This window comes from Pipistrellus kuhlii, unplaced genomic scaffold (assembly GCF_014108245.1).
Source record: "Pipistrellus kuhlii isolate mPipKuh1 unplaced genomic scaffold, mPipKuh1.p scaffold_m20_p_3, whole genome shotgun sequence".
Taxonomy (NCBI): domain Eukaryota; kingdom Metazoa; phylum Chordata; class Mammalia; order Chiroptera; family Vespertilionidae; genus Pipistrellus; species Pipistrellus kuhlii.
Genome location: NW_023425529.1, coordinates 41,927,177 through 41,948,941, shown reverse-complemented (window position 1 = coordinate 41,948,941; position 21,765 = coordinate 41,927,177). Strand labels below are relative to the sequence as shown.

General features: G+C 47.9%; 1 protein-coding gene across 1 annotated transcript; it reads right to left on the bottom strand.

The window, feature by feature from the left end:
- Positions 1 to 1,534: 1,534 nt before the first annotated feature.
- On the bottom strand, positions 1,535 to 10,707 carry LOC118728863 (tubulin alpha-1C chain). Its single transcript, XM_036455795.1, has 4 exons — positions 10,554 to 10,707; positions 6,480 to 6,702; positions 6,180 to 6,328; positions 1,535 to 2,622 (listed from the first exon to the last, which is right to left on the bottom strand). Exons 1-4 carry the CDS (start codon positions 10,554 to 10,556, stop codon positions 1,648 to 1,650), a joined length of 1,350 nt encoding a protein of 449 aa, XP_036311688.1. The 5' UTR covers positions 10,557 to 10,707; the 3' UTR covers positions 1,535 to 1,647.
- Between the last annotated feature and the right edge of the window lie 11,058 nt (positions 10,708 to 21,765).

Here is a 21,765-nt window from a genome sequence, read left to right as displayed (position 1 = left end):
GGGGTGCCCTACCAAAGGTCTCTGCTGGCTGCGCTGGCAGGCCAGCTTACCCCAGGTCCATGTTCATCCCTGACCGCGATGCTCTCGGGCTGCAGAAGGAATTGTCGCATAGGTAAGCAGAAATAGCTGGCTTTGTACTCAAGGATGGGTCGGGCCTGAGGGCATAAGGCCAGGGCTGCACCTGTGGTGAATGCGGTGAGACCCTCCCTGAGCACAACACCTCCCTCGGACACAGTGCCCTGCGCTCGGAGGTGGGACAGGCACATTGTAGATGCTCTTCTCTAACAGCCAGAGGGTGAGCAAGGGGGTAGAGGTGAAAACCAGTGGGAGAGAGATGGCAAATGAGCACCATGGGAAGAGGGCCACCAGGTAGCAAAGGAAACACGTCTGCAGCTCTGCAGTCTCCATCTCCTGCCACTAGGGGGGGCGTTTCCACCCAGGCCAGTTCCTAAGCACCAAACTGGCCCCTCCCTCTGCACGAGCCCCCGCCCTTTGGTCATCCTGTCCTTTTTCATGGCTCAGCTCAACCTTCTCAGCCACACCACTGGCCCCTGAACACCAGTCACCAAGCTCCCCAGCCACTCACATTACTGCCCCTTCTTCCCCCACCCTTACCTCCTAGTCCCTCTGCCCCCCTAAGGACCACACTGCTTCCAACTGGTGCTTGGAAGAGGATCATGAGGGCACTCTCCCCTCTCCAATCTTTCCTACATGCACATCGTTCAATTTTCCTGGGTCCCTACTTCAAATATTCCGGACACACCTTGGGTCAAGTACCAATAATACAACCACCTGTAACTCCTAATTTTGTCTCAGCCAACTTCACTTCCTCTAAGCAGCAAATCTGCAAAGTATGATCATCTTTGCCATTGTAGGTTTTGTCTAAGTATGAGTTTATTTTTAATTCTCACCCTAGGACATTTTTCCCATTGCTTTTTCAAAGCAGGGGTGTGGGGAGGGAGAAACATTGATCGTTTGCCTCCTGCATGCATGCACCCTGACAGAGGCTGGGGATGAACCTGCAACCCAGGTGCCTGCCCTTAACCAGGAATCAAACCCATGACCCTTTGGTGCATGGCCTGATGCTCTGACCACTGAGCTACCACACAGGGCTCTAAGTATGGAATTTATCAACACAATCCCAAAGGTTTGCCCATGTGACTCCAGTGTTTCATTAAATACTGACATACCTCATGGCAGCCTGACTGGTTACTTGAATTTTGATAGACCAAGAGCATCAGCTGGAAGAAGTTGAAAATGCAGCATCTGAAGCTTGGATCTGCATTTCAATAGCTACAGGTGACACATCCACACTGGTTTGAGGAACTGGCCCAATCTGAAGAGGCTGTTGCCTCACTTAAATGATTTTATCACCACTCATCAAATCAGGTTTAAATCACTCGGCACAATGCATCCCACACAGAAGTCACTGGGAAAGTTGATCAAATGATCAGGATGGTCTGTCGGCCAGCTTCCATCCCTGACTAGTCTTGAATTAAGAGGCAAGTATTTACTGTGATACAGAACAAACCAGTTTGACATTCAAAATGAAAACTTTATTGCAAAATTTAGGACACAATAGACTTCACAGAACAACAGAAATAAAACAGTCCCAAGACATTGGAGTGTGACATCACAGCTGACAGGTTAGTACTCCTCACCCTCATCATCTCCCTCAACACTATCTGCTCCAACCTCCTCATAATCCTTCTCCAGGGCAGCCATGTCCTCACGGGCCTCAGAAAACTCTCCTTCCTCCATGCCCTCACCCACGTACCAGTGGACAAAGGCACGCTTGGCATACATCAGGTCAAACTTGTGGTCCAGGCGGGCCCAGGCCTCAGCAATAGCTGTGGTGTTGCTCAGCATGCACACAGCTCGCTGCACTTTGGCCAGGTCTCCACCAGGGACCACAGTGGGGGGCTGGTAATTAATGCCAACTTTGAAGCCAGTGGGACACCAGTCCACAAACTGGATGCTGCGCTTGGTCTTGATGGTGGCAATGGCAGCATTGACATCTTTGGGGACCACGTCACCACGGTACAAAAGGCAGCAAGCCATGTATTTACCATGGCGAGGGTCACATTTCACCATCTGGTTGGCTGGCTCAAAGCATGCATTGGTGATTTCTGCCACAGTAAGCTGTTCATGGTAGGCTTTCTCAGCAGAGATGACAGGGGCATATGTGGCCAGTGGGAAGTGGATGCGGGGATAGGGTACCAGGTTGGTCTGGAATTCAGTCAGATCAACATTCAGGGCCCCATCAAACCTGAGGGATGCAGTGATGGAGGACACAATCTGGCTAATAAGGCGGTTAAGGTTAGTGTAGGTTGGGCGCTCAATATCAAGGTTTCTACGACAGATGTCATAGATGGCCTCGTTGTCAACCATGAAGGCACAATCAGAGTGCTCCAGGGTGGTGTGGGTGGTGAGGATGGAGTTGTAGGGCTCAACTACAGCTGTGGAGACCTGGGGGGCTGGGTAAATGGAGAATTCCAGCTTGGACTTCTTGCCATAGTCGACAGAGAGCCGTTCCATCAGCAGGGAGGTGAACCCAGAACCAGTGCCCCCACCAAAGCTGTGGAAAACCAAGAAGCCCTGAAGGCCTGTGCACTGGTCAGCCTGTCGGAAAGAAAGAAAAGTGTTCATTTTAGCCTTGGTCAAAGCTGTAGACTTCCTTAAATCCTTAATTACTACACTGACTGCCATTTTAAAACTCTTTTGAATATTTGCTAGGAAAGCAGTTGCAAAAAGCTTCCCAAGTGCTAAGTGATTCAGAGAAACTTTTCACCATCAACTCCTGGGGGAAGGGGAAATCTGCTAAAAGGCTGTTTTTTTCTAAAAGGCTGTTTTAAAGTGAAATATTCTCCTCTTTAAAGGCAGAGGAATCATGAGTCTGGACGGGATGCAGGGCCAAGTGTTAGTGCCTGGAGGGCGGCCTCTGGTGCCCTTGCTGGACAGAACAAGGGCAGCAACTCCTATCAGGAGGAGAGCTCCGGAGGGCAGGCCTGGGACGCCCAGCTCCGCACAAGGGTGTCTGTCTCACCAGACCTGGCCGAGGCTTTCGGAGCCGGAACACAACAGAACAGCCCCGTGGAATGCCGAGGTTTCGGAATCAGGCTGGGTCTGGATCGGGCTCTACCAGGGCCTGCTGTGTGACTTTGACCAAATTCATTTCTTTTTCTTTTTTAAATATATTTTCTTTATTGATTTCAGAGAGGAAGGGAGAGGAAGAGAAATAGAAACATCAATGATAGCAGAGAATCACTGATGGGCTGCCTCCTGCACACCCTCTACTGGGGATCGAGCCCGCAACCCAGGCGTGTGCCCTTGGCCGGAATCGAACCCGGGGCCCTTCAGTCCGCAGGCCGAAGCTCTATCCGCTGAACCAAACGAGCTAGAGCCCAAATTCATTTCTTCATCTCGGTTTTCTCACTCAGTAAACGAGAAGAATGGTGTCCACCGCAGGCTGTGGAGAGCAGCAGGAGCTCTTGGGACAGTGCCTGGCACCGTGCGCACCAGCTACCCGGAAGCCCAGCCATTTCAGAAGGCGGTGTCTGTGCGGTTCCATAAGACTGGAGGGCCTCTCGCCACTAACCGAGCCGTTCTGGTTCGCCAACTCCAACATTATTTTGACCTCTCAAAGTATTCTGTCGACAGCCCTTCTCAAAAGTGCTGAGATTTGTGGACATTCTCTACCAACCCCTCAGAGCTCACTTCTCCAGGAGATCCCTGCATTGAATGAGATCAACGTAGAAGGCAAACCCTACTCTACCAATTACATCCATTACTCATGTGGACACAGCAGTAACACCAAGGCCAAACACAATGGTTTTGGTAAAGAACTTCACTCACAAACCCTGCATGGCTTTTACTAGGTTTATTTGTCCCTAAAGGCGGGTCCTGATTTCCAAGTCAGTGCTTGTAGCTTGACTTGCAAACACAGGAACCAATATCCCAATTTTGCTGGGGCGACCATGATAAACATCTGGAAAAGTATCAAGCCATGAATGATGCAAGGCCATTCTTTTTAGAATGGACCAGTTGTGGCTGGATTTAGAAGCTAACAAGATAGTCTACCCAAACATTCGTTCTTGATTTTGGGTTAATTACTTACAAGCTGCCCACATGTCTAAGGAGCAGAATCAGCTGACTGCCAGATCTTAAAATGACCCGAACATAACAGTTATCAACGTCATTGAAGCGAACACAATTACCTAAGATTTTTCTGCCACAGGGCAAGTCCACATCACCTGAGCTATTAGAAAAGCAAGTCTTCTGCTTTTTGGTTTTCTATCTCAATGCCTTCCTCGTTTCAGTGATCAACACTTGCTTCTATAAGGGAGCTCTGCCCTAGCTGGTTTGGCCCAGCGGATAGAGCATCAGGCTACGGACTGAAGAGTCCAGGTCTCATTCCAGTCAGGGCACATGCCAGGGTTGTGGGCTCGATCCCCAGTGTGGGGCATGCAGGAGGCAGCAAAGCAGTGATTCTCATCATTGATGTTTCTATCTTTCTCTCCCTTCCTCTCTCTGAAATCAATAAAAATATATATTTTTTAAACTAGAGGTCCAGTGCATGAAATTCATGCACAGGGGATGTGGGATATTGTGTCCCTCAGCCCAGCCTGCACCCTCTCCAATCTGGGACCCTTCAAGGGATGTCCGACTGTCCATTTAGGCACAATCCTAGGACATCCCTCTCACAATCCGGGACTGCTGGCTCCCAACTGCTTGCCTGCCTGCCTGATTGCCTCTAACTGCTTATGCCTGCCTGCCTGAACACCCCCTAACCACTCCTCTGCAAGCCTTTTTGCCCCTAACTGCCCTCCCCAGCAGGCATGGTCCCCACACAACTGCTCTTCCCTGCAGGCCCCCAACTTCCTCTGCTGGCCTGGTCACACCTAACTGCCCTCCCCTGCAGGCTTGATTGCCCCCAACTGCCCTCCCTTGCAGACCTGATCCCTCCCCTGCGGCCATCTTGTGATGGGAGTGATGGTCAATTTGCATACTGCTCTATTATATAGGATATATAATATATAATTAATAAAAGCCTAATATGCAAATTGTCGTCTCGACCAAGAGTTCGACCACTTGCTATGTGTTCTGACCACTAAGGGAGGGCAGTGCGAAACATGGTGGGCGCAAGACCACAGCAGGCTGGTGGAGCATGTGAGTAGGCGGCACCAGGCCAAGTTGGTGCAGGTGGATGGTGGGGCTGCCACCCAGCTCCCAAACACTGAGGAAGCTGGGCGGAGGCCCAATGACTCAGGCGGAGGGGGGTGCACAGGGACCCAGAGGCCAGCTGCCCTTCCATGCCAGACACTCACACTTCAATCACCAGCCGGACCTAGGGACTGCACCCATGCATGAATTTCGTGCTGGGCCTCTAGAGTGAGTGAGTGTGTGTATATTAGAGGCCCAGTGCATGAATTCATGCATGGGTGGGATCCGGCCAGGCTGGCCAGGGAGAGGGGACATGGGCTATTAGCCAGCCTACCTGCTGATGGAGGGGACAATCTGCATATCAGCCTTTTATTATATAGAATATACACTGAGTGGCCAGATTATTATGTGTTCAGAGATCATAATAATCTGGCCACTCAGTGTGTGTGTGTGTGTATATAAAATAATAATAATCTGGCCACTCAGTGTATATTCTATATAATAAAGGAGCTCCCCTTTCAGTGTTGTTCAACATTTCCAGAGTTGACCATTTCTAATCAGTGCTATACTGGCTTCTGGAGCCCTGAACTTTTTGTACCAACATAAGGCACCAGCCCAGATTTTTCTTTTCAAAGTTTGATCATTTCAGAATCAGCTACCTACTCATTCAGTGTGACAGATATCCTGAAAAGGCATGTCTCAGCTTGAAGCAGGGAAGCTGACTGATTAATATGAACAAGGATGTCTAATGGGCTTATATATGTCAGGCCCCTTGCTCTCACCCCGAGTCCTGGTAAAATGCCCTCACTGAATGAGCAGTTGTCCAAGTCTGCTTGTAAGGCATTGCTCTTTTGCCTATCATTCTTATCCCTACCCCAAATAGTAGTCCCACACCCAGGACTGTCTAGTTTAGGAATGGAGTTATTTAGTAAGGCCTATTTCATTTATTTTTTAAAGTAATTTAAAAATGCCAAACTGGCTAGGGCTCACCCCACTTTAAATAAAATACTGTTTACCAGTTTCCGAATTCGGTCCAGGACGAGGTCAATGATCTCCTTGCCAATGGTGTAGTGTCCACGGGCATAGTTATTGGCAGCATCTTCCTTGCCTGTGATCAGCTGCTCAGGGTGGAAGAGCTGGCGGTAGGTACCAGTGCGAACTTCATCTGCAAAAGGGAACCAAAGCAGCCACCCTTCACTAACCACCTGCACAAGCCTGCTCAACCCCAAGGCCTCAACGGAGCCCCCTGGACACACCTTGTGTCCCAGACCCCAGGGCGTGTGTGTGTCTTACTTGGGTTACTGAGGTCAACTCACCAATGACTGTGGGTTCCAGGTCTACAAACACTGCCCTGGGCACATGCTTGCCAGCGCCTGTCTCACTGAAGAAGGTGTTGAAGGAGTCATCTCCCCCGCCAATGGTCTTGTCACTTGGCATCTGGCCATCGGGCTGGATGCCGTGTTCCAGGCAGTAGAGCTCCCAGCAGGCATTGCCGATCTGGACACCGGCCTGGCCAACATGGATGGAGATGCACTCACGCTGTGGTAGGAAGAAGGAAAATGTCAGAATGTGACACATCAAAGGGGACATTCAGGGATGATTCACACCAAGGTGACTAATTAAACTTCAGGATAGATCCATCAACTTTCTCAAGGCCACTCCTGCCCCAGGACTATTGCATAAGCAACAAGTCTGTGGAAGGCCGATTCAGAAAAAGAAAAAAAAAGCTTGTGAAAACCAAAGACATGTTAATTAACTATTAGTCAGGCTAGAGACCAGACCCTTCCTTTGTAGCCACATTAGAGGTCAGGCTTCTACCCACCTCAGAAAAACAAAGCTGCTGTAATCCATTTCCCCCAGTTCCTGGAAAATATGCTGTCTGAGCCCTTAAAAGGCATGCAAAAATTCATCTTTCAGCAGTGATTCATTCTGTGAGATTGTGTAACTATTGAGCTCATTCTGGTCCCTCTTTAATCCCATTCTTTAAAAGACAAGAGCTTGCCCTTGCCGGTTTGACTCAGTGGATAGAGTGTCAGCCTGCAGACTGAAAGGTCCCAGGTTCATACTGGTCAAGGGCACATGCCTGGGCTGTGGGCTGGATCCCCAGTGGGGCACGCAGGAGGCGGCTGGTCAATGGTTCTCTTTCATCATTGATGTGTTTTTTTCTCTCTCTCCCCCCCCCCTTTCCCTTCCTCTCTGAAATCAATAAAAATATCTTAAAATAAATAAATAGTAAAAGAGCTTCTCCCTCCCTTTAAAACCAGTTTAAACCAGCAAACTTCAGCCACATGACTCCTGGAGAAAGTGCCAAATAAGCAGTGGTTAGCTGCATTTTAAAAACTGGTCAGAGGCAGCTTTCTAACTCTGAATTTAATCTTAAGGAACATTTTCCCTTCACTGAGGGAAGGTGGGGGTGGAGGGGGGGAGACACATGTAAATAAAAGCCAAGACTTTACTAACAATTTTGGAAATTAGCAGTTTCCTAGTAAAATGTACATATATCCCTGGCAAGTGTGGGAAAAATCTAGTTTCAAGGATTTAACAGTATTATTGAGAAAATTTTCCTTTATTTGCTGAACAATATAGTTTGTTACCAAATTCATTCCTGTTTAGTAAAACAAGGCAATGAAAATCTATACCCACAGACTTAAGAGGGGGAAAACAAACAAACAAAAAGAGTATTTACTGTATTATTTTGGTTACTTGGGGGACTGTTTACTCTAGGACTTTCAAAATGTTGACAATAAATATCTCCCATTTTCCTCAAATAAGGTTTCAAGTTTTTAAAAGCCACTAATGGGAAACTAGTTAAAGAAAATTCAACACCAGCTAAGATCTCCAAGAGTCTAGTTTTATAACCTGAGACAATAAAATCCTAATCACTTGCAACCTTGAACTGTGGTCCCTCCTCCCCACCTACACTCCCCATAAAACAATCCCGGCCTCCTGCTCACATCAGCAAGTTCGGGGCTCACACCTGCTCGCGATCGCCAGCTCCAGGGCTGTGGGAGAAAAGAGCTGTCTGTGCTAATGAACCCATGACTATTTGCCATTGCATCATGTTTACCTTTAACTAGACTTTGGAAATCCCACAGCTCAAGAAAGTTGGAGTCAGAGATCTGACCGTGACAGAACCAGGTCCGAGGAGATGAAGAATCTCAGAAGATACTCTCAATCTAATGAAACACTTCTGAAACCTTCCGAGCCCCCAAACTTTCTTTCATTGCTCAACAGGCTAACTGGATTCCTTGTTCAATTTGTGCCCTCCACTACCCCATGGCCACTAGGGAGATGGACAGATCTACGTAGATAATAGAGCCAGTTAGTTTAGCTTTAACTGGATAAGTAGCCACTGTCTCTCTTATTTATTGATTGATTTTAGAGAAGGGGGGGATGGGAAAGCAACATCAATTTGTTGTTTTGTGGTGGGCTGGCACGGCCATGGCAAAGGATTAGAAAAAACAGACAAGAGAATGCAAGCTGGGCCTCAGAGGGCCTCGGCCCTCTCTGGAGAAAGACAGCACCGTGGCCTGTAAGCTGTCTCTATTTTATAGCCAGATGCCACGAGGCAAAGTAAGGGCGTGGTCAAGATGTTTACAACATTTTTTAAAATATATATTTTATTGATTTTCTACAGAAAGAGAGTTATAGAGTTAGAAACATCGATGAGAGAGAATCATCGGATCAACTGCCCCTTGCACACCTCCTCCTGGGGATGTGCCCGCAACCACGATACATGCCCTTGACCGGAATCGAACCTGGGACCTTTCAGTGCGCAGGCCGATGCTCTATCCACTGAGCCAAACTGGTTTCAGCTGTTTACAACATTCTTGTGGGTTTAGAATCTACTTAATTACATGCACCTGAACTCTATCAAGCCCACATCACTCTGGCATGTGGGGCCACATGTTCAGACCTTAGGTTCAAGCTTATAACCATAACTGTTTGCTACAATTGTGCTGGGAGGACCTTTCCCTCCAAGTTGGGACTTGCATGTGGCCACAAGGGAACTGTGCCATCTCATCAGTCTGAGGCTTGAACCTGTCCAAACGCTGTAGTTGCTCTCCACATTGTTCCACTTATGTATTTGTTGGTTGACTCCCATATGCATTCTGACCTGGGATGGAACTGGCAACCTCTATTAAAAACTATTAATGTAACATGTTTGGTATTGTTGTAATAGGTCTGCTGCCCTTTAAACCATCGATTTTCAACTCCTTTCATCTCATGGCATACATAAACTAGTCACTAACATTCTGCAGCATACTGAAAAATAAATTTTGACAATCTAAGGGAAATGAGGTCAGTGCCCCTAACTAAGTTGGTCAGGTATTGCATGTTTTTAAAATTCTTGTGGCACACTGGTTAAAATCGCTGCTTTAGAACAGTAATTTCTTAACTATACTTTTTACCAGCATTTTGGGGTTTGCTTGGTGAAAAGCTCTCAAGTGGTTCCAGTCAGACATACTTTTGGTAACTGCGGTAATCTCTGAAGAATGTAACTTGCCGGCTATTCTTTTAAAAAGGAGAAACAGTATCTTTAAAAAAGATACTGTTTTGAAACAGTGGATACATAAATACTGGTTTTAAAACGTGGCTTATTGCAGACCAACAGAGAGGCTCTTGTTTTCAATACCTCTGGAAGTTACATAGAAAGTACTCAAGGGTATAGTTTCATGTTTCTTTAAAACTACAAATACGTCGTCAGTACTAGTTTACTCTGTGGTTTTACAAGAAAATGTCCTTTCATGGGCTTTTTAAAAAGCTGGCTTCGGCTATAAACAGCCCTCTAAATGAGCCCCAGAAGTCCAGGCTGGGACGCCGGGGGAGGAGCCGCGCCGGCCTCCAGGTGGATTGGCGCAGGGGAGCCTGTCCCGGAGGGAGCGCGGCCACAGGTGACTCAGCAGCGAGTCACCGGGCGCCGGAGGGCGGGGAGGGGGGGCCCCGCCCGCACCTCCAGGCGGAAGCGCACGAGGTGCCCCAGGTGCTTCCAGTGCGCACGGGAGGGTGAGGTCACCGGGGAGATGAGGAGGGAGGGATTCGTAGTTTCCACCAGCCCTTGGGAACCCATCTGAAGGCTCCCAAGCCGGCCTCGGGCGATGGCGGGCGCCAGGACGATCCCCTCTCACCGAGACCCGGAGGGCTTCCCCTTTCCCCGCGGGCAGGGCCGGCCGCGCCTTCCAGCCCAGAGCGGGTGTGCCCGGCGAGGTCAGCTTTCCTGCCCGGTCCCCGGGAGCCATTCTGCCCGGAGGCTTCCGGATGCGGCCCCACGTGCACCCGGGTCCCGCCGCTCCGCGGATGGCTCCCTCTCCCCGCCCCACATACCGCCGCCCGGGGACCCCCAATCCCGGGGACCCCCACCCCCGGGAGCCCCCATCTCCACAACTCACCATGGCTGAGACTTGTAGGGCTCGGAGGGGCTGAGAGACGCGAGGGATCGGAACGAGGACCTCCCACTGACAGATTACCAAGGAATCCGGGGGAGAAGTGGCCCGACGGCCCGCCCCGGCGCCCTATATACCCGCCGCCGCCGAGGGGCGGGCCCTGCGCCCCGCCCGGCCCCGGGGCCGCCTCCGGCTGCGCGGCACCTGGCGGGCGCCCCGCCTGCGAGGCCGGCGGAGAGGGGCCGGCACCGGGCGCTGATTGGCGAGTTCAAAAGTTCAAACCAAACTCTCCGGACGGAGCTGGAGGATCAGGAAGAGGAGGAGACTCCGGGGCCGGGGCACGGGCGGGGCGGTGTGGAGAGGATGGAGACGGGAAGGGAAGGAGCCGGAAGACGCCGAGTCCGCGCCCTCCTCCGCGGGAGGGTGACGGCGTCCGGGCCGAGCCTCAGGGGGGACCGCGCCTCCCGCTGCGCCGCACCCGGGCCCCAGACCCTGAGGACCGGCCGGTGGCCTCCCCCGCCCGGCGCCCTGGCGGAGCTGACGGTTTCCAGGAGAGGGGGCGGGCCCCGCGGGGGTGGCTCAGTGGTCGCCGGTTCCATTCTCCGTGCCTCCATCCCCGGAAGGGGCGAGCAGGAGGCAGCCTGTAGATGTTTCTATCTCTTCTCTCACTAAAATCAACAAAAACATGTTATTGTACCACATACACTCACAAAACCAGAGAGGCTTGCTGGCCTTTCCAGGTCTTCATTACACCAGCCAGCCTGAGGTCTCACCTTTTTGGTTACTTTTCCTTGATCATTTTCCTGTTTCCTTTTAAAAATGAACCTTTTCAATACTTTCAACAGTCAAGATTTTTTTAAAAAAGGATGAACCTTTTGGTTCCTAACAACAATCTCTTTCCACTTAGTGCAAAAGCTGTTGTTTTTTTTAAGTTCATTATAATAATAGCTTCCTATTTTTTGTTGCTTACTATGCAGAGGAGCTGGTTTTCACGCTGCATTAATCACATTTCATCCATGCAACAAACTGAGTTATCCCCATTTTATGGGTGAGGAAATTAGGACTGAGAGGAATTACTTCGTTGAACACAGCGGGACTGGTGGAGCCGCCCTTAAGCCCTCGCCACCTTGTGCTGACTCATGGGAAATACGCCACTCAGACTGTCCCTGCTGCCTTTACTTCCCAGAAGTGTGGCCCTCAGGAGTGAGTCTCCCAGAATGTGCCACTCTGGCACCCAGATTATTTCCAGATGGGAATAATTAAAGCCCAACAAACTCAAGAAGAGTTTTTACCTACCCCTCATCAGCCCAAAGAGATTCAGATAGCAAAACCTGCTTCTGGAAGGGAATCTTAGCATATTCACCTTAGCACAGAAACATAAAGTGTGTTGCCCCAGGCGTCTTCAAACTTTTTAAAGTGGGGGCCAGATCACGGTCCCTCAGAGAGCTGGAGGGCCGGACTATATGAACTACTAATTCCTACTGTAACACCTCGGCTGCGCTCACTGCCCAAAAAACCTGGCGGGCCGGATCAGACTCCTCTGCGGGCCGCATGTGGCCCGCGGGCCGTAGTTTGAAGACGCCTGCGCCTAGACTCTCGATTCCAATAATTACAAGCTGTTGCTGTTCCTTGTGATTAAGCTCCGATCCCAGTAGTCTAGTCGGCAAACTCATTAGTCAACAGAGTGGCAAACCACAGCTAGAGAGCCCCAGCTTGCCGACCACTGCCCTAGCCGGTTTAGCCCAGTGGATAGAGAATCAACCTGTAGACTGAAGTGTCTGGGTTCGATTTCAATTCCGGTCAAAGGCACATGCCCAAGTGCAGGCTCATCCTCAGTAGGGAGCGTGCAGGAGGCAGCCAAGCAATGATTCATCATTGATGTTTTTCTCTCTCCCTCTCCCTTCCTCACTGAAATCAATAAAAAATTTTAAAAAGAAAAAGAAACATTTAGGTGTTGCCCTGGCCCTGTGACTCAGTTGGTTGAAGTGTAATCCAGTACACCAAAAGGTGTCAGATTCATCCTGGTCTGGGCACCTACGGGAGGCAACTGATCAACCCTCTCCCTTTCTTTCTGTTAAACCAGTAAGACCTATCCTCAGGTGAGGGGGTGGGAGAAGGGTGGGGGGGCAAGCAGGGAGGATCAAAGCAAAAAGCTTTTTGCTAGATTCCCGTTTGTGTCTCATTTTTTTCTGTGAGAATTTGTTTGACAAATGTTTGCTCTTTGTCATCTACCAGTGAAATGGCATACCTACTGCGTTTTGCCTCACTGTTTTTGGAATTTTCATGCTTAGGTGAATTCCTCTGCACACTTGTATTAAAATTTTATTTTCTCCTGTTAATCAGCTGTATGCCATTTGAATTATTTGAGCAGCCAGAAGAACTAGTGGGATTAGGAGAAAGTTTCCCCTGCCCTGGCTTTAGCATCCTTTATTTCAATTTTTTCTTTCTGTGCAACTTTGTTATGTTACCTTAGCTCTTTAATTCCTTAACCAGCTCTGGGTGATAGTTTATGGAAATATTCAGGGAAAATAGTGATTGCTATACAGAATGTAAGTTAAAGGGTTTTTCCTGAAATAGAAAAAGACAAAAATGAAAGCAAAAATGAGTTTTGGATACTGAATAGGCAGAACTCGAATAGACTCCAACTCATACACACAAAATGGATGCTTTGAAAATATGTACAGAGATTACAGTACATAGTTCATCATCAAATGCTTATTGAATTTCTATTGTGTGGCAGGTATTTTGGAACTTGGAAAAACTAGCATTTTAGTCTGTTGTTAAATATTTTAGTCTTAATTACTAGAGCTTTTCACTCTTTTTGATTCATCCCACAAACAAATTTAGCACAGTTTCTAAGTACTTAGGAAAGAGGCAGGATAGTAAGAAGCTAAGAAAACTTCTTGGCAGGTGGAATGGGGGAACTGAGAAGACAGCTGAACTGGGTGAACATTTTACAGCAGATGCAGACGGAAAGCCCAGGGTGCCAAGCAAGGAGCAAAGCTGATGCCAGACCGACCCCAGGGTGCCTCCTCCCCTGGCATAGCCCCGGTCATGCAGTTCAGACCCCTGACCTTTCCTCCCTACAGGGAGCATCCAGGCTTCAGTTGTATTTCGGCCCCAAAAGCAGCAAAACCAGGTGGGTGATGCCAGGACCAGGCACTGACCCATCAGTAGAGACCGTGATTCTGAAAGGGCACACTCAGAAAAGCTAATGAATATTCTATGCGGACCTTCCCCTAAGAACTCCCCTAAACTCCCAGCCCTTTAAAACCCTCAAAACACAGGGCCTGGTCTGCACTCTCCCTCCTGGGAGCACATGAGCACTTTGCCCTTTTCCCTCTTCCTCACTGGCACGCATCGCTTACACTCTAAGGCTCACAGAGACTTGCAACCAGGGGAGCCCTGGGCAGCAGCCGCTCCTTCAGGGGCCAACCCCCTGCGCCTGTCTCCAAGGCCCCCTCTCTCTGAGTTTCCAGTGAGCCAAAGCGGCCCAGCCTAGCTCTTCAGTGCCTTCTACTATCCCGGGCCCTTCCTGGTTTCACTGTCCCCAGCTTCAGTGAGCATCCTCTAGAAACCAGCCAGACGCGCATTGTGAAATCTTTACTGCACCAAGTCAAGAACCCACACGCTACAGGCCAGCCGGAGGCAGACGGCTTTGGGCCTGGTCCCTTTCTGGTAACAGAAAAGGCCTGAGGAATAGGGATGGGAACAAAACTGACAGATCTTTGCCTTGTGGAGCGAATGTTCTAGAGCAGTGTATTAAAGTGCACGACCCTTTAATACAGTTCCTCATGTTGTGGTGACCCCCCAACCATAAAATTATTTTCATTGCTACTTCATCACGTAGTTTTGCTCCTGTTATGAATCGTAATGTAAATCTCTGTGTTTTCCGATGGTCTTAGGCGACCCTGCTAGCGGTTCTCAACCTGTAGGTCACCTAAGACCTTCGGAAAACACAGAGATTTACATTACGATTCATTAACAGTAACAAAATTACATGATGAAGTAGCAACGAAAATAATTTTATGGTTGTTGGTCACCACAACATGAGGAACTGTATTAAAGGGGAGGTATTTAGGTTGAGAACCACTGTTAGAGGGTGGTAGGAAAGAAAGACAATGAAAATAATAAAAATTAAATTAAGTTATGCTACAGCAACAAGCTCCTAGACTCTTGGTTCACCAGCAACGAGAGAAGAAGCGTCAACCGGCTGGACTGATCCCTGAGAGGAGAGGGGAGAGGAGCTGGGCAGAAATCTCCATTGGCAATGCTGGCAGCTGTGATGTGGGCAACTAGTGCAAGTCAGGCCCAGCTTGTGGAGAGCTGCTACTATGGTCATCGCTTAGCTGGCAAAACTACATTAATGTGGACGAAAGGGGCCACATGCTGACCTGACAGGCTCAGGGGAGGCCTGCATGGCAACCTTGCAAGCTCAGAGACCTAAAGTTACCAAAGGATGGTCTGAAATTAAACTTTAACTAAAAGCATTTATGGTGGGCAGTTATGTCCTAGGCTGGTATCTTCACTGACAAGGTCAACCTTTACCTTAACTGAGCCTGTCTGTCTTTTGCATCTATAATAACATACCTTTGAAATGTCTGGGTAACTAGTAACTTCCCTTCTCCTGGACCCCTTGAGGTGCAATTTAATGTGCCTGGCGCCAGCACAGACACTACAAACCCCTTCATTGGTATCATGTTAATTGTTGACTGTTGGCTATCCTACACCCATAAAATGATACGTGTCTATCATTTTACCTTTTATCCAATCCCAGAGGTTCCTCCCCACTCGCCCGCCCCACCAACCCCGCCCTTTGCTTTCATCTGCCGTTCTAACCTATCACCTATGGATTTCTTGTAACCCACCCACCTCCCCTCCTTTGATTGCAATGTATAAAAACAGACAAAAACCCACCGTTCTCTGGAGCACTATCCGTTGAGATACTCCTTCCTGGCAATCGTCCATACTTTGGCTCAAATAAACTCACAAAAATTCTTTACAAGTTTGAATGTTTTTATGTTAACATTAACTTATTCCTGGTTGGCCGGAACTGGGTGAAGAACAGCTGTTAAACCAACGTCAGCTAGTTTAAGTTGAAGCCCTTTAGGACTTTTCTTTTAAGACTGAGCCTCAGTCTTGCCTCTTCTTTGTCCCTGTCTCCATTTCCATCCATTCCGCCTTAGCCCGGAGGAAATGGGAATGCACCAATTCTGCTTCCGTCCATGGGTCATTGGGCAGGAAACATTTAGGAGGCTGCTTCTCCTCCAGGCTGTGGTCTCCACCGTGAAGCCATAAAGTTACAACTACCCTGTCAAAAAAAAGTTTATTTTTATTTTTTTATTTTTAAATATATTTTATTGATTTTACACAGAGAGGAATTGAGAGGGATAGAGAGTTAGAAATGTCGATGAGAGAGAAACATCAACCAGCCGCCTCTTGCACACCCCCCACTGGGGATGTGCCTGCAACCAAGGTACGTGCCCTTGACTGGAATCGAACCCGGGACCTTTTGGTCCGCAGTCTGACGCTCTATCCACTGAGCCAAACCGGTTTTGGCAAAAAAAAAAAAAAAAAAAAAAAAAAAAAAACCACACAAAAAAAAACGTTTTTAAAGAGTAAAATTATATAATCCATTGGAAGGTGCAGAGTGCTATAGAAAAATAGAGAGCAAGGTAAAGTGGAATGAGAGTTCTAGCAGGAGGGGGGTGGGAGGCAGGTTCTGTCTGGGAGAGGAGATTCCCTCTTCTACCCTTCGGAGTTCTTGTGGACACTGGCTAGTGAGGTTGTGAGTGGAATGTAAGCTGGGGCAGTAAACTAGTAAAATTAACAGGTTTGTTTAGAGAGACTTCTCAGCCCCGGGTTCTCTACTTCTGGTGATCGGCTGATTGTTCCTTGGATTCTCCTTCCCTGCCCCTCTACAGCAGGGCAGGTACTTCTCACGTGGAGATTTATTTCCTGCATTTAGACAGAGTCTGGGAGCGCCTCTGGCTCCGGCTGCTTCTAAAGTGATCTTAATTCAAAATAATCAATATGCCCTGTGGGGTATTTTGGGGAGGGCTACCTAGGACTCCAACGTCAGGATTTGCCTTCATGATAAATGAGATCTGAACAAAGACTTGAAGGTTGCGAGGGGTTAGCCGAGCGGCTCTCTGGAGAAGCGTGGTCCTGGAAAGTGAGCAGCCAGAGCAGATGCAAGCGTGTTCTTGGAAGAGCAGGGAGGCCAGTTTGGCTGGAAAAGACGAATAGTGGGAGACGGGAGAGAGCCAGATCTTGTAGCTTCTGGTAAGCTACTGCAAGGCCTGCGGCTTTTACTCTGACGCTGGGGAGGGGGTGGGTGTGTGTGTGGCGGGGCGGCGGGGGATGCTGGGTTCCAGACACAGAAGTGACATGGCCTGATTACTGTGGGTTTTTTTAAAGATCACTCTGGTTATTGAGTTGAGACTAGATTCCAGGAGGGCACAGGTAGAAGAAGCAGGAAGAAAACTTATGATGATAACTCAAATTGTGATGGTAATTCTTTTGAGAGATAATGAAGACTCCTATGAGAGTGGTATCGAGGAAGTAGTGAAAGTGTTTAGAGTTGGCCACATTCTGAAGATAGAGCCAAAATAGCCGCACCACCACCACCACCACCACCACCACCACCACCACCACCACCACCACCCCCCCCCCCGGCTCACTTGTTAGGGCAGAGAAGCCAAGGATTACTCCAGAGTTTTTTGCCTGACTGGCTGACAGATGCTATGAATGGTGCAGCCTTGGAGGGGAATGATATTGTTAAGCCCAGACTTCATGATCCCCAAGGATCACCAGGGAGCCGAGTCTGATGCAATAAACAAAAGAGCCTGTTCCATGCTAGCAATGGGCTCCTCCCACTCACGCCAGCAGCCTGGCGGAAGAGAGAGCGAATTTCGCCCAGTCCAGGGGTTTTACTCCGGTCGGTGGTGATGTCACTGCCTCGGCTAACCCTGATTGGTTGGGTGAGGGCTAGGGATAACTCCGCCCTGCCCGGCAGTGGAGTCAGGAGCTCATCCTCGCCCCCCCCTGCCCTCTCAATATCAAGGGTTTGTTTTGGGTCAAGTCAAGATGTTGCTATCCATCTGTAGGTGGTGACAGCCAATACACACTGAGGTATGGGAGTCTGGATTTCAAGGGAGAGAGATCTGGATAGAGATGTACATCTATTTTATTTTATTTTATTTATTTATTTAATATATTTTACAGAGAGGAAGAGAGAGGGATAGAGAGTTAGAAACATCGATGAGAGAGAATCATCGGTCAGCTGCCTCTTGCACACCCCCTACTGGGGATGTGCCTGCTACCAAGATACATGCCCTTGACCAGAATCGAACCTGCGACCTTTCAGTCCCCAGGCCAACGCTCTACCCACTGAGCCAAACTGGTTTTCGAGATGTACATCTAAATGCCACCCTACAGTCATGACCCTGGGCGAGATCACTGAGGGAGGGAAGTAGAAATGGAAGAGGATAAGGACAGCTCTGGGAGAAGCAGCAAAAGGACAGCAGGAGGGAACAGCAGTGCGTTAGGAGGAAATCCAAGAGAGTGAGCTCCTAGAAACCAAGGAAGGAGCGATCAGCAGGCCAAATGCGGCCCATAGGTCAAGTAAGATGAAAACTCAAAAATAACCATTGGGTAGTAATCCTTATAACCATGTATCCACCTATGAGTTACATACTATCCCTATTTTATAAAGGAGGAGATTAAAAAATGTGCTCAAACCCTGGCAAATTTAAGCACAGTAGTAACCTTAATAAGAATAGTTAGCGAGGCCGAAACCGGTTTGGCTCAGTAGATAGAGCGTTGGCCTGCGGACTGAAAGGTCCCGGGTTCAATTCCGGTCAAAGGCATGTACCTTGGTTGCAGGCACATCCCCAGCGGGGGGTGTGCAAGAGGCAGCTGGTTGATATTTCTCTCTCATCGACGTTTCTAGCTCTCTATCTCTCTCCCTTTCTCTCTGTAATTTAAAAACAAACAAACAAACAAACAAACAAAACAAACAACAGGCATTTTATTTTTAGATTGTTTGCATATAGTTTATTAACAAAATACTTTTTTTTTTTTTCCTCTCACTGCCTCCTGCCTCATATTCAAACAGATAGTCCCAGAGGAACCACAACATGTTTGTTTGTTTGTTTGTTTGTTTGTTTCACAACATGTTTAAAGGTTTTGCATTCCTGATTGCTTTGGTTTGGATTTTGGCTTTTTTGTTTTGTAGCTGTGGGTCCTTGAACTAACTTCCTTCCTTCCTTTCCTTCTTCCTGTCTTTCCTCCTAACCTGAGGATAATTTCCTCTTTTATTTCTAGAGAGATGAAAGGAAGGGATGAGGGGAAGAAAGAGATGGGAAGGAGGAGGAGGAGGGGGAGGGGGAGGGGGAGGGGGAGGGGGAGGGGGAGGGGGAGGGGGAGGGGGAGGAGGAGGAGGAGGAGGAGGAGGAGGAGGAGGAGAAGGAGAAGGAGAAGGAGAAGGAGAAGGAGAAGGAGAAGGAGAAGGAGAAGGAGACGAGAGAGAGAGAGAGAGAGAGAGAGAGAGAGAGAGAGAGAGAGAGAGAGAGAGAGAGAGAGAGAGAGAGGCTGGGGAACCTGCAGCCAAGGAGCCAAGGTCTGGTGCCCTTTGACCAGGAATGAAGCTGAGATCCTTCTGTCCACAGGCTGAGTCAAATCGGCCAGGGTTTGAACACATTTTTTAATCTCCTCCTTTATAAAATGGGGATAGTATGTAACTCATAGATGGATACATTGTTATGAAGATTAAATAAGATAAATTATACCTAACACATACACATAGTAAGGCACTAAGTAAAATCCGTAGCTGTTACTATTGGGCGTGGGGGTGGTAATGGACAAAATTAGAGGTGAAGGTGCATCCTGTTGCATTTGCTGCCGTGTGTGTGTGTGTGTGTGTGTGTGTGTGTGTGTGTGTGGAAGTGGGGAATCTCTTTCCTGGGTAGTTAAAATTTTAAATTTATTAAAGCAAACAGATCTTTATGGGCCCAAATATTACTGAAAGAGATGCGGAAACTGATCTTACTTTCCAGAAGTTGAAATTTTGCAGAAGTTACCAAAAGCATGTTGAATTATTAACAGAGCCAGTGCCTGCATTTTTGGTGCTATAACTTCTGGTCGGGCATTTTTCCTCCTTGGGCCCAGGTTTCTCGTGAGGGGATTGGCCAGGATTATCTCTAAGGCCTAGTCCAGTCCTAATATTTTGTGATGCTGTGACTTCAGGCTTCTGCCGTTCATGTGAGCTGCACAAAACTGAGCGAAGTTGAAAACTTTGACCACTGAGTTTAGCCACTTAGTGGAAACTTCACTCAGAGTCTTCTAAGAAACACAAGTAAATTAGATAAATACTTACAGCTGGGCTTTTGCTTCAGTCTTACATGCTTTAGGGAAAGAAGTGTTGCATAGCTACTCAGGCTCGAGGGAACTTACACTTCAAATTGCTGTGATAAATATAGCATGTCCACCAAACATTAGTAAAGAGGAAAATAATTCAGATAAAACTGAACCTCCTGTTTTTTTTCCATCTAACTCCTGTTTTCTATGCGAGGATACCAGTAATACTGAGAAATCTATTTGTATTCAGTTAAAATTACATGTTACAAATAATAATGGTATGGGGATAGTTTGTGCTTACAGAGCAATTTATAACAAAACGTTTTCTACTCCAACAGTCCCTGGAAAAGTTTTCAAAAACATTTTAACAAAGGGATGTATTATGGAACTATGGGAAATAAGGTCCTAAGACTTGAAGTGATTACCCTACACAAGAGGTAGAACCAGAATAAATGCCTAAAATGACAGTCGCCTGCCTCTTACTTCTGGGCTCTTCCCTAAAAGTGGCTCTAGTTCACAGGGAGAGGAAGTCCCAGAAAAGTCCTTTATTGAATTTATTGGTTTTTTATTTTTTAATATATTCTTATTGATTTCAGAGAGGAAGGGAGAGGGAGAGAGAGATAGAAACATCAATGACGAGAGAGAATCATTGATTGACTGCCTCCTGCATGCGATCGAGCCCACAACCCAGGCATGTGCCCTTGACGGGAATCGAACCCAGACCCTTCAGTCTGCAGGCCAACACTCTACCCATTGAGCCAAATCAGCTAGGGCTGAATTTATTTCTGTTGTTGTTGTTTTAAATATATCTTATTGATTTTTTACAGAGAGGAAGAGAGAGGGATAGAGAGTCAGAAACATCGATAAGAGAGATCATCGACCAGCTGCCTCCTGCACATCCCGCACTGGGGATGTGCCCGCAGCCAAGGTACATGCTTTTGACCAAAATCGAACCTGAGAACCTTTCAGTCCGCAGGCCGACGTTCTATCCACTGAGCCAAACCGGCTAGGGATGAATTTATTGTTTTAAGGCAAAGCTGCTGTTGCAGAAGAACAAAGAAATACCAAGCACGCTTCCTAGAGAAAGGGAGGGACCCCCTTTGCTAACAACACTAGTGGACTCTGGGAATAATTTCCAAATCAGAGTGAAGAAACACACAGAGGGCTTCACTGTGTATAGCCTTCTGGGGTCTTTGTCTTGCAGATATGGTTCCGCCCCCTTTTGTGGGAAGGCCCGCAGGTGTTGGGGGTCCCCAGGCCATACCTGTGATCTGTCCTAGGGCCAGCAATAGCAGCCCGCCCTCCCTCCAGGGCAGTGCACTGTTCACACTTTTTATGGCCTGACCCGCCTTGCAAGACCAGTTTCCTCCTCACTACTACTAATTTAACAAGAAAAAAGAAGCCCTGGCCGGCGGCACTCAGTGGTCAGAGTGCTGGCTGAAGTACCAAAGAGCCTTGGGTTCGATTCCCAGCGGAGGGCAGGTACCTCGGTTCAGCTTTCGGGAAGATGTGGGAAGAACCAGCTCATCGCTGCTTATTTTTCTCCTCGCCCTCCCCCCAAGGATTAACAACAACAAGCCAAGCAAATAAAAACAAGAAAAAAGAGGATTTGTCCAACTTTCAAGACCTCCAAAGGACAGCTAGAACTCCTTGCAATTAAGTTCAACCACATTTTTTACAATACATATTTTAAAAACCTATGTATTTCCAGGCAGTTTGTTTTTCTTTTTATCCTTGTAAATACAGAAGAGCAGAACATTATCTACTAGGTAATATGCTATTTTATTTTTGGAGAAAAATAATCCTTAATTCTCTAACTTTCACTCACTGCTCTTTTTATCCTGCAAATATTTACAGC

What these genes read in the sequence shown, in the direction of transcription:
- LOC118728863 (XM_036455795.1), bottom strand. An exon ending in CCTGGAACCCACAGTCATTG is followed by an intron (nt 6,329 to 6,479) that starts GTGAGTTGACCT and finishes TCCCTTTTGCAG; the next exon opens with ATGAAGTTCGCACTGGTACC. An exon ending in TGGACCGAATTCGGAAACTG is followed by an intron (nt 2,623 to 6,179) that starts GTAAACAGTATT and finishes TCTTTCCGACAG; the next exon opens with GCTGACCAGTGCACAGGCCT.